Source organism: Erinaceus europaeus, chromosome 23 (genome assembly GCF_950295315.1).
Source record: "Erinaceus europaeus chromosome 23, mEriEur2.1, whole genome shotgun sequence".
Taxonomy (NCBI): domain Eukaryota; kingdom Metazoa; phylum Chordata; class Mammalia; order Eulipotyphla; family Erinaceidae; genus Erinaceus; species Erinaceus europaeus.
In genome coordinates, this window is record NC_080184.1 from 3237070 (window position 1) to 3253357 (window position 16288).

General features: G+C 52.2%; 1 protein-coding gene across 1 annotated transcript; it reads right to left on the reverse strand.

Moving 5' to 3' along the window:
• Nucleotides 1-1058: 1058 nt before the first annotated feature.
• CERS4 (ceramide synthase 4) lies at nucleotides 1059-15637 on the reverse strand. The gene is made up of 11 exons (XM_060181604.1): nucleotides 15553-15637; nucleotides 11535-11708; nucleotides 9018-9135; nucleotides 6509-6627; nucleotides 6360-6417; nucleotides 5232-5282; nucleotides 3989-4081; nucleotides 3723-3851; nucleotides 3321-3427; nucleotides 1948-2104; nucleotides 1059-1460 (listed from the first exon to the last, which is right to left on the reverse strand). Exons 2-11 carry the CDS (start codon nucleotides 11705-11707, stop codon nucleotides 1275-1277), a joined length of 1191 nt encoding a protein of 396 aa, XP_060037587.1. The 5' UTR covers nucleotide 11708; nucleotides 15553-15637; the 3' UTR covers nucleotides 1059-1274.
• Nucleotides 15638-16288: the final 651 nt, after the last annotated feature.

Here is a 16288-nt window from a genome sequence, read left to right on the forward strand (position 1 = left end):
CCCCCCTCTCCTGATTTCTCTCTGTTCTAACCAACAACAGCAGCAGCAAGAGTAATAACAATGGCAACAAAATGGGGAAGAAAAAAAAAAAGGCCACATGAGCAGTGGATTCCTAGTTCAGGCACTTTACCGAGCCCCAGCAATAACCCTGGGGGCAAAAGTAAATAATTAAAGGGGCCAGGCGGTGACGCACCTGGTTAAGCGCACACATTCCAGTGCACAAGGACACAGGTTCAATCCTCTGGTCCCACCTACAGGGGGAAAGCTTCCCGAGTGGTGGAGCAGGGCTGCAGGTGTCTCTCTGTCTCTCTCCCTATCTCCCCCTCCTCTCTCAATTTCTCTGTCCCTATCCAATAAATAAATAAATAAAAATAAACTTCGGACTTTATGCTTGAGAGTCCAGTGCTTTCGCCAGTCCACCTGGCTGTAATTTTTGGCCCCTCGCAGCCTTAGTTGGGAGACCCTTCAGCCAAATTCTGGAAGAGATAGTGACTTCACCCAGACTGCCCATGAGTGAGGTCATAAGCACCCTTATTTCCCAGCCTTCAGGGTGGGCCAGGCCTAGCAGGAAGGTGTGCATGTGTGTGTGTGGGGGGGGAGGATTCCATGCGCCCCTTTGCCTGGCAAAGTATTCCCAATTCCTGGGGAGATAGTAAGCCTCTCATCAGTGGGAGTATTTAAGTAAAATACTCCTTCAGGGTCTACAGGGCCGGATAAAGACATAAGCTCTCCAGGGTTGGGCAGTAGCTCAGTGGGTTAAGCGCACATGGCGCAAAGCTGCAAGAATCCCAGTTCAAGTCCCCAGCTCCCCACCAGCAGGGGGGGGGTCACTTCACAAGTGGTGAAGCTGGTCTGCTGGTGTCCATCTTTCTCTCCCCCTCTCTGTCTTCCCCTCCTCTCTCCATTTCTGTCTGTCCTAGACAAGAACAAGGGCAATAGAATGGGGAAAAAATAGCCTTGAGGAGCAGTAGATTCCTAGTACAGGCACTGAGCCCGTGAGATAACCCTGGAGCAAAAAAAAAAAAAAAAAAAAAGACATACGCTCTCAGACAATGAAGCTGGCTCCAATTCAAGTTTTATTAGACTGTGTCCTCCCCTTCAGCCTGGGGTCCTACCCATGCCCTCCAGAGTCCCAGGGCTCTCTCCAGGGGAGGAAGATGCGTGAGTAGAAGGAAGGGGAGGGCAGGGGACAGATCATCAGCCCTGGCCCCTCACCCCAGGGTGGGGCCTTCCCTGTCCCCCTCCCACACACAGAATTGGCCCCTGGCCAGTGCTTAGCTGGCCACGTGGCCACCATGTGCCTGCCCATTGGCTAGCTGCCCGGCCACCCGGCTCCGCAGGCCATTGGGGGACACAATCCCTGGTCCACAGGTCACCCCATTCTTGAGAGATCGCATCTCCTCGGCTTCCGCTTCGCTGGATTCTGACTCCTCCACGTCGCTACGAACATCTTTCTCCATCTGGGTGGGCATGGTTTGTGGGCGTGGCTTAGCGCCGGATGCGCACGGCTAGTGCTGGGTGGGTGGGGCTATCAGCGCTAGGGCAGGACTCAGCTCGGTAGGTAGGGGTGGATAGGGGCGTGGTTTAAGGCTGGGGGCGTGGCCTTGCATTAGGGGAGGGCTCAGATTGGTGGGTGGTATTGGTGAGGGGCGTGGTTTGAGGCTGGGGGCGTGACCAGACTCTGCTTAGTGGGTGGGGACCCTAAGGGGCGTGGCTTGGCTCTAGGCTAGGACTCAGATGAGTGGGTGAGGGGGGGCAAGGGGCGTGGCCTGGCGCTGAGAGGCGTGTCCTGACAGGAGGGCAGGACTGATTGGTGAATGGGCTTGAGAAGGGGCGTGGCCGAGTGCTGGGTGGGCGTGGCAAGGCGCTTGGGACCGACAAGGGGCGGGGCTCTGTTGGGGGCGGAGCTTATCATTAGGGGCGTGGCTCCCGGTCCTGCCTACTCACCTTGCCCTTCTGGGTGAAGCTGTAGAGCATGCGCAGAATGAGGAAGGACCAGAACACGTGCAGCAGCTGCAGTAGCATCAGAAGCCCGTTAAAGAAGTAATAGCCGAAGAAGGGGCCGTGATCAATGATGGACTCGTAGTACGTAGTGTAGAGGATCCTGCGGGGGGAGCGGGGACGCGGGAGGGAAGGGCAGGGTTTTACCAGCCTCTGGCACTGCCCCCACCCACCCCAGCCCACCACCATACTCCAAGACTTCCCAAGAAATGGCCAACTTCCCTGAACTGCTGCACTCTACAACCTGCTATGGCTCCCCAGTGCCCACCTCCCACACGGTTGGAGTCAAGTAGCAAGAACTTCTCACCCCTCCTGCTGGGACCTCCTCTCTCCACTTCCACCAGGAGGGGCTCTGGGGCCCCCAAACCCAGATCAATCCCCTGCCTCTTTTTATTTTAATCTTTATTTATTGGATAGAGGCAGCCAGAAATCGAGAGGAAGGGGGGAGACAGAGGGAGAGAGACAGAGCGACACCTGCACACATGCTTCACCACTTGCAAAGCTTTCCTCCTGCCAGTGAGGACCGGGGACTCAAACTCGGGTCCTTGTGCACTGTAACATGTGCATTCAACTAGGTGCCCCACCACCTAGCCCCGCCGCACTCTTTTTTTTTTTTTTTAATTTTTATTTATTTTCCCTTTTGTTGCCTTTGTTGTTTTATTGCTGTAGTTATTACTGTTGTTAATGCTGTTGTCGTTGTTGGATAGGACAGAGAGAAATGGAGAGAGATGGGGAAGACAGAGAGAGGGGGAGAGAAAGACAGATACCTGCAGACCTGCTTCACCGCTTGTGAAGCGACTCCCCTGCAGGTGGGGAGCCGGGGGCTCAAACCGCGATCCTTACGCTGGTCCTTGGGCTTTGGGCCACATGCGCTTAACCCGCTGCGCTACTGCCCGACTCCACCCGCCACACTCTTTAAATAATAATAATAATATTACTTTAAGCAGAGCACTGTTCAATCCTGGCTTATAGTGATTGAAGCTGGAAGTTGGTTCCCATCTCAGAAACCTCTTCCCTGAGACACACCCGCAGTGTTCTTACCCCTTCTCTCACTTGCTTCACCGCCAAACCCAGAAGCCACCACACGGTGCCCATGAACCCTCTGCTCAAAACCCTTCATGGTTCCCAGCTTCCCAGGCCCCCGCAGACTCTGCCTGTTCTAAATTCACCCCTCTTCCCTGTCACCATGACATGCATATGCCAGAGCGAAATATTCTGCTTCTCTCTCCCAGAAAGAAATTTGAACTCTTTCTTCTTTGCCTCTTCCAGGAAGCCACCCAGGCTTTGTTCCCTGGGTGAGGGAGGCGGTGATGACTCACTGGGTGGGGAAGAGCACTAGGCGTGTGTAGAGGAAGACCAAGGCGAAGACGATGAAGAACCCGTCACACACCCGCTGAAGCTTCGAGTAGTGACACATCTTACAGAACTGGGGAGGGACAGAGAGAGAGAGAGAGAGAGAGAGAGAAAGGGACTCAGGGGATGGGGCGGGGGAGCCAGGAGAGAATGGGCGGGGCCTCAATGGGAGGGCAGATCTTCTAGGAATGCTGAGTGGGCGGGGCCTCATCTCCCCGGCAGCTGAGAAGGGGCGTGGCATCACCTAGGGATATGGAGGGGGCGTGGCTTCATCGCAAGTCGACAGAGGGGCGGGGCCTCAACTTCTAGAGAATGGTACAGGGGGTGGGGCCTCGTCTCCCAGGGCAGCTCAGGGGGGCGGGGCCCACCTCCATCAGGAAGTCAGACGTGTCATGCAGCAAAAGCACCAGCGAGCCAATGCGGAGCAGGTTCGAGCTGTAGGAGAAGGTGATGAGGGTGATGGTCGTGAAGTGGTGCACCACCTGCTCCTTCAGATCCTGCGGGAGACGGCGGGTCACGGCCCAGACAGGACAGAAGGGGAGCTGGTCCTCTCGGAAGGGAGGCTGGCGTGTGGACTGGGGTATGGGGGGGGGCGATCTGGGGGTGTGTGTGTGTGTGACAGATCCGGCCATACCTTGCGTTTGATATCAAAGGGCAGCGTCATCACCAGCGAGATGTAGAAACTCAATTCCAGGAGGTACCAATAATACAGGCTCAGCTTCAAGGGCTGTGGCAGGGAGGGGACAGGGTCAGCTAGGGGCTGGGGCTGAGGCTGGGGGTGGGGACGAGGCTCAGGAAGGGGTAATCCATTCATTAAGAAATGTATCACTAAGGAAGAGAGGAGAGGGGCCAAGCGGTGACGCACCGGTTAAGAGCTCACGTGACAGTGTGCAAGGACCCAGGTTCAAGCCCCTGGGCCTCATCTACAGGAGGTGGGGTGGGGGAGGCTTCATGAGTGGTGAAGCAGGGCTGCGGGTGTCTCTCTCTTCTATCGCCCATTCCCCTCCTAATTTTTGTCTCTATCCAAGAATAAATTTTTTTTTTTAAAAAAACATATTTTTTGAAAAAGAAAGGAGAGAGAGAGAGAAAAAAAGAAAAAAACCCTCTGGTATTTGCGTTGCAGGGGAGCAAACTCAGGACCTCAGGCTAGAGGGTCCCAGCACTTTAACCACAGAGCCACCTGCTGGGCTTCAAGGGCTTTGTGGCAGCACTATGACGGGTCTCTTCTTCACCTCTACCCCTTTTAAATATTTATTTATTTATCTATTTATTTATTTATTTTGAATAGAGACAAAGAAACTGAGTGGGTTGGGGAAGTTTAGAAGGGAGAGATAAAGAGGAGGCCGGGCTGTGGCGAAGCGGGTTAAGCGCAGGTGGCACAAAGCCCAAGGACCGGCGTAAAGATCCCGGTTCGAGCCTCCGGATCCCCACCTGCAGGGGAGTCACTTCACTGGCGGTGAAGAAGCAGGTCTGTAGGTGTCTGTCTTTCTCTCCCCCTCTCTGTCTCCCCCTCCACTCTCCATTTATCTCTGTCCTATTTAACAACAACAATAAACAACAAGGACAACAAAAGGAGGAAAAATTAAAAAGCAAAAAAAAAAAGAGGGAGAAAGAGAGACACTTGCAGCCCTGCTTCACAACTCGTGAAGATTTCCCCCTGCAGGTGGGTACCGGGAGCTTGAACCCGGGTCTTTGCACATTGTAATGTGAGCATTCGACCAGGTGCGTCACCACCCGGACCCGGTGCTCTCTCCATTCCTTGCAGTGATGCAGAAAAAGATGAGAATTAGGGGTGGTGCTTGAGGTGTGCCAGAATTCTGGGCACCCTGGCCCTCCCACAAGCCTCAGACAACCCCCCCCCCCACCTCGCTACTCACCTGGTATGGGTAACTATCCCAACACATGACGGGTCTCCACAGCCAGGACTCCTGGGGGAGTGGGAGATAACAAAGGGGTTTGAGTGCAAGGACCGGTGTGAGGATCCCGGTTCGAACCCCCAGCTCCCCACCTGCAAGGGAGTCGCTTCACAGACTAAGTTTTAATTTAATTATTTTATTATTTTGACTCTAGGGTTATTTTTGTTTTGTTTTGTTTGGTTGGTTTTGTTTTGTTTACCAGAGTCCTGCTCAGTTCTGGCTACTGGTGATGCTGGGGATAGAACCTGGGACCTTAGAGCCTCAGACAGGAAAGTCTTTTTGCAAAACCACTGTGCTGTCTCCCTGACCCTCTGCTCTCATTCTAGATCTGGGGCTGCTTCATTGCAGGAGTCCCAGTTCCCAAAATTTGGGGCTGAGAGTTGTGGGAGGAGGCTCACCCCCAGGGAACCAGAGAGGGGAGGGGCCTCAGCGCCCAGGCTCAGGGGGCGTGGCCTCAGCGCTAGAGGTGACAGAGGGGCGTGGCCTCACTCTCCCCAGAGGCTCAGGGGCGTGGCCTCAGCTCCCAAGTGCAGAGGGGCGTGGCCTCACTCCAGGGAGGCTCAGGAGGTGGGGCCTCAGCACCCAAGGAGACTGAGAGGGGCGTGACCTCATACATAGGTGGGGCTTCAGCTCCCAGGGTGATAGAGGGGGCGGGGCCTCAGCTCCCCAGGGAAGCAGAGGGGGCGGGGCCTCGGATCCCGGGGTGACAAAGGGGGCGGGGCCTCAGCTCCTCAGGGAAGCAGAGGGGGCGGGGCCTCGGATCCCAGGGTGACAAAGGGGGCGGGGACTCAGCTCCCCAGAGAAGCAGAGAGGGGCGGGGTCTCAGATCCCAAGGTGACAAAGAAGGGCGGGGCCTCAGCTCCCCAGGGAGGCAGAGGGGGCGGGGCCTCAGCTCCCCAGGGAAGCACAGAGGGGCGGGGCCTCGGATCCCAGGGTGACAAAGTGGGGCGGGGCCTCAGCTCCCAGGGAGGCTCAGGGGGCGGGGCCCAGTCAGCCAGTTAAGTTGGGAGGGCCAGAGTCACACCCCCCCCCCCCCCAGAGCAGACAGAAGGTGGCAGGGGACAGGGCAGGGGCATCAGGCACACTCACGTGGTAGAGGACCGAGAGGCCACCAAAGAAGGAGCAAAAGTAGAAGAGAAACCTCCAACTGTAGAGGAGAGGGGATGCCTGAGACTCTGGCGTTGGCAGGGTGGGGGGGTCACCAACCCCTCCCCCCAGTTGCCCCCCTCCCCATTTACCTGGCCTCACAGAACTTCTTGGTCATGCACGGCCTGTCCTGGTTGCGGCGTCTCCGGAACCAGCACTGGGTCTGTCTCAGTGACAGGCCACATTCCTCAGCCAGGCGGGTCATCTGAGGCTGGGGAAGGGGGCACAGGGTCACGGGGGGTGAGAGGGGGGGCTTCAGGTCTGAGCACCAGGACAGGTGAGACCCAGCTCTGCCTCTCCACCCCTCCGCTGTCCCAGAACTAGGCTCTGGAGGTGGGTCATGTCCTATTATGGAAACATGTGAGTGGGAGGGGTAGATAGCATAACGGTTCTGCAAAGAGACTCTCATGTCTGAAGCTCCAAAAACCCAGGTTCAATCCCCGACGACACCAGAGCTCAGCAATGCTCTGATGATGACAGTAATAATAATAATAATGATGATAATAATAATAATGTAGGAGAGAGGTCATTTTTCTTTTTTTTTTTTTTTTTTTTGCCTCCAGGGTTGCTGGGGCTCAGTGCCTGCACTATGAATCCACTGCTCCTGGAGGCCATTTTTCCCCCTTTTGTTGCCCTTGTTGTGGTTATTGTTGTTGTTGATGTCATAGTTGTTGGATAGGACAGAGAGAAATGGAGAGAGGAGGGGAAGACAGAGAGGGGGAGAGAAAGACAGACACCTGCAGACCTGCTTCACCGCCTGTAAAGCGACTCCCCTGCAGGTGGGAAGCTGGGGGGCTCGAACTGGGGTCCTTACGCGGGTCCTTGAGCTTTGCGCCACGTCTGCTTAACCCACTTCCGCCACCGCCCGCCCGACTCCCCTTGCTTTTTTTTTTTCTTTTTTTGCCTTCAGGATTATCGCTGAGGCTCAGTGCCGGCACTAGCAATCCACTGCTCCTGCTGGCAGTGAGGGGGAGGGGGAGAGAGACAGAGAGACACCTGCAGACTTTCTTTGTCGTTTGTGAGGCTTCCCCCCTGCATGTGGGGGGGGAGGGGCTTGGGGACTTGAACCCAGGTCCTTGCACAAGCTAACATGTGCACTTTTATTTTCCTTCCTTTTTTATTTCATTTTGTTTTGCCAGAAAGAAAGTGAGAGAGAGAGAGAGAGAGAAGCAAAAAAGGGTTAGGCGGTGGCGCACCTGGTTGAGTGCACATGTTACAGTGCGCAAGGACCCTGGTTCAAGACCCTGGTCTCCACGTGCAGGGGGAAAGCTTCCCGAGTGGTGAAGCAGGGCTGCAGGGGTCTCTCTGTCTCTCTCCCTCTCCCCCTTCCCTCACGATTTCTGTCTGTCTCCCACCAATAATAGAGATAATAATAAAAAATAAAATAACAAGGGAGTCGGGCGATAGCACAGCGGGTTAAGCGCAGGTGGCACTTAAGGACCGGATTGGTTCGAGCCCCGGGCTCCCCACCTGCAGGGGAGTCGCTTCACAGGCGGTGAAGCAGGTCTGCAGGTGTCTATCTTTCTCTCCTCCTGTCTTCCCCTCCTCTCTCCATTTCTCTCTGTCCTATCCAACAACGACAACAACAATAATAACTACAACAATAAAAAAAAAAACAAGGGCAACAAAAGGGAATAAATAAATATAATATAAAAAAAATTAAATTAAAAATAAAATAAAATAAAATAGGGAGTCGGGCTGTAGCGCAGCGGGTTAAGCGCAGGTGACGCAAAGCACAAGGACCGGCATAAAGATCCTAGTTCGAACCCCAGCTCCCCACCTGCAGGGGAGTTGCTTCACAGGCGGTGAAGTAGGTCTGCAGGTGTCTATCTTTCTCTCCTCCTCTCTGTCTTCCCCTCCTCTCTCCATTTCTCTCTGTCCTATCCAGCAACGACAACAACAATAATAACTACAACAATAAAACAACAAGGGCAACAAAAGGGAATAAATAAATAAATTAAATAAATATTAAAAAGTAATAATAAAATAAAATAATAATTGAAAAAAAGGCCACAGCACTGCTTCGTCACTCATGAAACTTCTTCCCACATAGTGGCCCCGGGGGTGGGGGTTTCAAACCTGGGTCCTTGAACAGGCTAATGTGTGTGCACTTTATCTGGTGAGCCATCCCTATTACCACCTTCTCCTCCTCCTCCTCGTCCTCTCTTCTTTTTTTACCAGAACACATTAAGCTCTGGTTGATGGTGGTGTGGGGAATTGAACCTGGGACTTTGGAGCCTCAGGCATGAGAGTCACTTGGCAGAACCATAATGCTGTCTGCCCTCTGCCCCCTAGTACCTTCTCCTTCCTGCTAGCCTAGAGTAATGACAAATCCTGTTCTCCTACCCCTACCTGTCCGCCTCTCCCTTCTGAATTCAGCCCATTGGATAGAGGCCAAACAGGGGGCTCCCCCACGCCCCGGAACAGTCAAACCTTCTTCTTTGTCTTCCCAGAAGAGAGAGGAGGAGCCTTCCCCCTGACAACTGCCCCCACCCCAAAAATCTGAGCAAGAGATGGCAGGCAGTCCAGCCCTGGGTGGTCCCCAAGGACCAGGATGGGAGGACCCGTCCACAGAGCAGCCATGTTGGTGGTGGGCCGCACCGTCTTGGGTCTCCGGCCCTTCTTGAGAAAATGTCTCTCCAAGGTGGGGTTGGGTTGCACAGGCCTCCGGGTCTGGTCCCGAACACCCATCCGGCGACTTAGAGGCACGCTGATGACTCTAGGAGGGAGAGAGAGAGAGAGAGATCAGAGAGGTGACAGATGGCGATATGTAGGCACGCAGGGGCCAGGCCCACCTCTTAGGAGCCTGGTGGCTAAGAGACAACCAGAACATCCCCTGCCCCCAAGAAGTTGAGAGGAAGGGTGGGGGCTGTGGAGACGGCTTTGGACTCTCAAGCATAAGGTCCCCATGTTCAAGCCCCAGTAATGCCAGAGGGATACTCTGATTCACTCAATTTCTTACTTTCTCTCTTCTTCTTTTTTTAAATATTTATTTATTTATTCATTCCCTTTTTTGGTTGCACTTGTTTTTTTAATTGTAGTTATTGATGTTGTCGTTATTGCTGGATAGGACAGAGAGAAATGGAGAGAGGAGGGGAAGACAGAGAGGGGGAGAGAAAGACAGACACCTGCAGACCTGCTTCGCCGCCTGGGAAGCGACTCCCCTGCAGGTGGGGAGCCGGGGGCTCGAACCGGGATCCTTATATGCCGGTCCTTATATATATATGTTTATTTGTTTTATTTTAATGAATGAGAGATACATAGAGAAAGAGACAGGGAGAAAAAAAAAAAAAGAGATCAGAGCCCTGCTCAGTTCTGGCTGATGGTGGTGCTGGGGATTGAACCTGGGACCTCAGAGCCTCAGGCAGGAGAGTCTTTTTGCAAAACCATGATGCTGTCTCCCTGGCCCTTGTCTCTTTTATAAATACATGCCTAAGGGCTGGACGGTGGTGCACCTGGTTCAGCGCACATGTTACACTGCATGAGGACCCAGGTTCGAGCCCTCCGTCCCCACTTGCAGGGGGAAGCTTCCCCAATGGTGAAGCAGGGCTGCAGGTGTCTCTCTGTCTCTCTCCCTCTTTTCTCTTGATTTCTGGCTGTCTCTATCCAATAGATAAACAAAATTTAAAAAAAATTTAAAAACACATGAATGAATGATTTAATTTTTTATGCTATCTAGCCCCACCCCACTGAACAAAGTTTTTAAAAAGAATTTATTCATAAGAAAGATAGGCACAGAGAAAAAGAACTAGACATCACTGTGGTATATGTGCTGTCGGGGATTGAACTGAGGAACTCATGGTAGAGAATCCAGTGCTTTATCCTCTGCACCGCCTCCCGGCCCACATGAATGAATTTAATCATGGGCGGGGAGACAGCATAATGGTTATGCAAACAGTCTCATGCCAGAGGCTCCAAAGTCCCAGTTTCAATCCCCCACACCACCATAAGCCAGAGCTGAGCAGTGCTCTGCTGTTTCTCTCTCTCTCTCTGCATCTCTCAAAAATAAAATATTAAAATTTTTTTCTTGGGGTGCAGTGAATAAAACATTGGACTCTCACGGGTCGGGCGGTGGCGCAGCGGGTTAAGCGCAGGTGGCGCCAAGCGCAAGGAGCGGCGTAAGGATCCCGGTTCGAGCCCCCGGCTCCCCACCTGCAGGGGAGTCGCTTCCCAGGCGGTGAAGCAGGTCTGCAGGTGTCTGTCTTTCTCTCCCCCTCTCTGTCTTCCCCTCCTCTCTCCATTTCTCTCTGTCCTATCCAACAACGATGATATCAACAACTACAACAATAAAACAACAAGTGCAACAAAAGGAAATAAATAAATATAAAAAATATTTTAAAAAATAAAATTAAAATAATATAATTTTTAAAGAGGGGGATTGCTAGTCATTCGCCATCCAGACCACTAGGGGGCGCGCAAGACCAGCAGCGTGTTCTGAAGGCCTTGGGATCCATTTATTCTGTTATGGAGGCGAACAGCCCAGCAAAGGAGCGGATTCCTGGACCGGTGGGTTAAGCGCGGGTGGCGTAAAGTACCAAGAACCAGCGTAAGGATCCCGGTTCGAGCCCCCGGCTCCCCACCTGCAGGGGAGTCACTTCCCAGGCGGTGAAGCAGGTCTGCAGGTGTCTGTCTTCCTCTCCCTCTCTCTGTCTTCCCCTCCTCTCTCCATTTCTCTCTGTCCTATCCAGCAATAACGACAGCAATAACAACAATAACAATAATAAACAAGGGCAACAAAAGAAAAAAAAAAAAGCTTTCCGGAGCAGTGGGTTCATAGTGCAGGCACCGAGCTCCAGCAATAACCCTGGAGGCAAAAAAGAAAACAAAGAAGTTAAAAAAATACTAATAAAGACCTGCAGCCCTGTTTCACAGATCATGAAGCTTCCACCCAGCAGGTGGAGACCAGGGGCTCGAACCCAGGTCCTAGCCCAGGCAAGACATGTACTCAGGTGCAGCAGGTACCCGCCCCCTTACCTCCACCCATCATTTGGGTCAGACTCCTGGCCCGCCCGCCCAGTCCCAGGCTGAGGGTCAGCGTTCCAGGACGGAGCCTTGAGAAGCGCGTGGGTACTCAGCCAGGTTCCCCCCGCCCCAGGACAGGACCCCCGGGACACGCACCTATTGTAGATGAAGCGGAGGGCCAGCAGGGCCAGCGCCAGGGGCAGGGCCACCAGCAGGTCTCCAGGGTGGGCAAAGACCAGCCCGTCTCTGTCCTCCAGGTCGGCCCACGTGATGTTGGGTGGTAGCCATAATCTCTCCTGCCAAATCCACTCGGACAGCTGGGACCACATCCTACCGGGACAACAGGACAGTGTGACTATGTCACTATGTAGGCAGGGCCCCTATGTTCACCTATGTTCACAGCAGCACGTTTCGTCACAGCTCAAACCTGGAAGCAACCCAGGTATCCAACAGCAGACGAGTGGCTGGGAAAATGTTGGTCTAGATGCCCGATGGAATACTACTCAGCTACGAAGAAGGATGAATCTGCCTTCTTCACCTCCTCTTGGATGGATGGAGCCGGAGGAAGGAATCATGGGAAGTGAGATCAGCCAGTAAGAGAAGGAGGATTATGGGATGATTTCACTCATGGACAGAAGTTGAGAAATAAGAACAGAGATTCTGGGTTGGAGGATAGGTGTGAGGGCGGGTGGGGGGGGGAGCTTTCAGGCCCTGGTGTCTGATGGTGGAGGAGGGGTCAAACCTCCGGTTCCCACCTGCAGGAGACAAGCTTTGCGCGTGGTGAAGCAGGGCTGCAGGTGTCTGTCTGTCTCTCTCCCTATCACCCCCTTCCCTCTCAATTTCTGGCTGTCTCTAGCCAATAAAGAAAGATACATTTTTTTAAGTAAAATAAAATTCAGTAAACATTTTTAAATTATATATATTTAGTGGCTAGAGACAGCCAAAAATCAACAGGGGAGAGGGAGAGAGACAGAGAGATACCTGCAACACTGCTTCACCACTTGGAAAACTTTTTCCCCTTGGAGGCAGGGGCTGGGGGCTCGATCCTGGGTCCTTGCACGTTGTAACATGTAGGCTCAACCAGGTGCGCCACTGCCTGGCCCCAGTAAAATAAAATCTATTTATTTATTCACTTGTTTTCTAATTTCTTTTTTTTTTAAATATTTGTTTTTATTTATTCCCTTTTGTTGCCCTTGTTGTTTTATTGTTGTAGTTATTATTGTTGTTGTTGTTGTTGGATAGGACAGAGAGAAATGGAAAGAGGAGGGGAAGACAGAGGGGGAGAGAAAGACAGACACCTGCAGACCTGCTTCACCGCCTGGGAAGCGACTCCCCTGCAGGTGGGGAGCCGGGGTTCGAACCGGGATCCTTATGCCGGTCCTTGTGCTTTGCGCCACCTGCACTTAACCTGCTGCACTACAGCCCAACTCCCCTGTTTTGTAATTTCTTTATTGGGGGACTAATGTTTTACAGTTGACAATAAACACAATAGTTTGTACATGCAGAACATGTCTCAGTTTTCCACACAACAATACAATCCCCCACTAGGTCCTCTGTCATCCTTTAATAAAATAATTTAAAAAAATTTTTACTTTATTTATTTATTCCTTTTGTTGCCCTTGTTGATTGATTTATGGTTGTAGTTATTATTGATGTCGTTGTTGTTGGATAGGACAGAGAGAAATGCAAAGAGGAGGGGAAGACAGAGAGGGGGAAAGACAGACACCTGCAGACCTGCTTCACCGCCTGTGAAGCAACTCCCCTGCAGGTGGGGAGCTAGGGGCTCGAACCGGGATCCTTAGGCTGGTCCTTGTGCTTAGTGCCACTTAACCTGCTGCGCTACCGCCTGACTCCCAATAAAATCAAATTTATAAAACAATTTTACACATATCCCAACAACTGTATTTACTGTTGATTCTACGTCATTAACCCTGCCGACAAAAAATTAATAATAATAATAATAATAATAATAATAATAATAATGAAAGAAACGGAGGCAGGACAGGGCTGTGTCTCCAGGAAAGTGGTCCTCCCTCTTGGAACTTCAAAAGCTGAGCCCTGAACAGCATGAGAATAGGTTGCTATTTGACTGTTGACTGGCCACCAAGGCTTTGCTCCTTTCAAAAGAGGTTCCACCACAACCAGTGACTAATTCACCCTCTCTCACTCCCATCCCCAGATCTAAGGTGAGAGAGAGAGAAAGAGAGAGACAGAGAGAGAGAGAGAGAGAGACAGACTGACCAGAGAGGCAGATAAAGCACTGGATGTTCAAGCATAAGGTTCAGAGTTGAATCCTTGGTATTACCTGAGCCAGACTGATGTTCTGGTTTCTCTCTCTCTCTCTCACTCACTCAAATTTACTCACCCATCTATCCAACTGTCTATCTAGCCATCTGCCTACTTGCCCATCCACATGTAGATCCATCCATCCATCATCCATCCATCCATCCATCCATCCATTAATCCATCCATCCATTAATGCATCCATCCGTTAATCCATCCATCCATTCACCCATCCATCCATTAGTCCATCCATCAATCTATCTATCCATCCACCCATCCATCCGTTAATCCATCCATCCATTAATCCATCCATCCATTAATGCATCCATCCGTTAATACATCCATCCATTCACCCATCCATCCATTAGTCCATCCATCAATCTACCTATCCATCCACCCATCCATCCGTTAATCCATCCATCCATCCATCCATCCATCCATCCATCCATCCATCAATCTATCCATCCATCCATCAATCTATCCATCCATCCATCCATCCATCCATCCATCCATCCATCCATCCATCCATCCTCTATCCTAGGTGTAAATATGACTTAGAAAGGAGAGAGGGGGAGTCTGCTCGGAAGAGAAGGGGAGTCGGGCTGCATCAGCCAGAGCTGAGCAGGGAAAGGGAAAGAGAGAGAGAGAGAGCAGCAGAGCATCAACCTGACACCTGCATCGCCAGGGATTGAACTCAGGACCTCATGTCTGCAAATGAAGTATGCTGGCCTAGTGTGAAGTCCCGGGTCGATCACCAGTATCACAGGTGCCAGAACAACGCTCTGCTTCTCTCTCTCTCTTCTCCAATCTCTTATAAAGAAGTGTGGCAGGGGGAGCGGCACACTGAGTTAAGCGCACATAATGCGAAGTTCAAGGAATACACAAGGACCCCGGTTCAAGCCCCCGGCTCCCCACCTGCAGGGGAGTCGCTTCCCAGGCGGTGAAGCAGGTCTGCAGGGGTCTGTCTTTCTCTCCCCCTCTCTGTCTTCCCCTCCTCTCTCCATTTCTCTCTGTCCTAACCAATAACGACAACAATAGTAATTACAACAATAAAAAGAAACAACAAGGGCAACAACAAAAGGGAATAAATAAATAAGAGAGGGGGGAATGGCCTCCAGGAGCAGTGGATTTGTAGTGCCGGCCCCAAGCCCCAGTGATAACCCTGGGGCTTCATAAGTAGGCCTGTAGGTGTCTCTCTTTCTATTATTTTATTTATTCAAGAAGATAGACACAGAAAGAGAGAGAATCAGACGAGAGAGAGAGAGAGAGAGAGAGAGAGAAACAGACATCACTCTGGTCCATGTGCTGCCGGGGCTGGAACTCAGGACCTAGAGTCCAATGTTTTCTTGTTTGTTTGTTTGGTTTTTGCCTCCAGGGTTATTGCTGGGCTCAGTGGCTGCACCATGAATCCACCGCTCCTGGAGGCCATTTTTCCCCTTTCGTCGTCTTTGTTGTTGTAGCCTTGTTGTAGTTATTATTATTGTTGTTGATGTCGTCGTTGTTGGATAGGACAGAGAGAAATGGAGAGAGGAGGGGAAGACAGAGAGGGGGAGAGAAAGACAGACACCTGCAGACCTGCTTCACCGCCTGGGAAGCGACTCCCCTGCAGGTGGGGAGCCGGGGGCTCGAACCGGGATCCCCTCTTGATTTCTCTGTCTCTATCCAAAATAAATAAGTTCTTTAAAATGCAATGAAAGCAAAAATAAGAGAGAGAAAGAAAGAAAAGAATGGAAAAGAAAAGGGAGGGAGGGAGGGAGAAGAAGCACTAACTTATGGCAGGATATTGGGGGGAAGGATCTTTGGGGATGGCTGGTCGTTCTCCCTGCAGCTCGGCTCCCTGTCATGCACACCCCTGGGCCCCACCTCATCCTCACCCCCTTTTCCCACATAGCTGATTCTTCCAGAGGGTTCCTTGGCCCCTCTCCCCGCCTGCCTGGCCACCTGGGAGCCAGACTGATAATCCTTCTTAGTTTAGGCTAAAAATAGCCCCAGGGATGGGAGAAAAAAAGAGAGAGAGAGAGAGAGAGATTAGGGCTTTGTGCTGACCTAGAGGATCCCAACATCCACTCAGGGCTTTGTGTGACTTGCTTCAGTCTCTTTGCCCGCCCCCCCCACCCCCCAGGAACCCCCAGAGGGCCCCCGCACCCCCACCTGGCCAGCATGTACCGGTTAGGTGAGATCTAACTGGAAATGGAAGAGAACAAAAGGAACTACATTCAGATTCCAGATGGCTGACTTGCCCCTGGGCATCCCCAAACCCCTAGCCTGGCCCCTACAGGGAAGTGTGTGTGTGTGTGTCTCTTCTGCTGACATGTGAGTTGAAGGTGAGAGTGTGTGTGTGGGGGGGCATCTGGAGCTGGCTATACCCTTGGTCTTCTCAGCACCTCCAAACTGGGCCTCTGAGCAGGGGTTCTCCCCCTGCACCCCCCCATCCAGGCAGCAAATGAGACACCTTCACAGCGCCCTTCACCCCCATCCCCACTCCGCCCCTGTGCCCTGAGAATGGATGTAGTGGACAAAAAAAAAAAAAAATCACTGAACTTGGGGGTCGGGTGGTAGTTAGCACAGCGGGTTAAGCACATGTGGTACAAAGCGCAAGGACCGGCGTAAGGATCCCGGTTTGAGCC

Bases quoted from the DNA above. Each gene is read 5' to 3' on its own strand.
- CERS4 (XM_060181604.1), bottom strand. From the start codon at position 11,707: ATGTGGTCCCAGCTGTCCGAGTGGATTTGGCAGGAGAGATTATGGCTA. The intron at 9,136-11,534 runs GTGCGTGTCCCG...TCTCCCTCCTAG, and splicing joins CTCCGCTTCATCTACAATAG to AGTCATCAGCGTGCCTCTAA. The intron at 2,105-3,320 runs GTGAGTCATCAC...CTCCCCCCGCAG, and splicing joins CTAGTGCTCTTCCCCACCCA to GATCCTCTACACTACGTACT.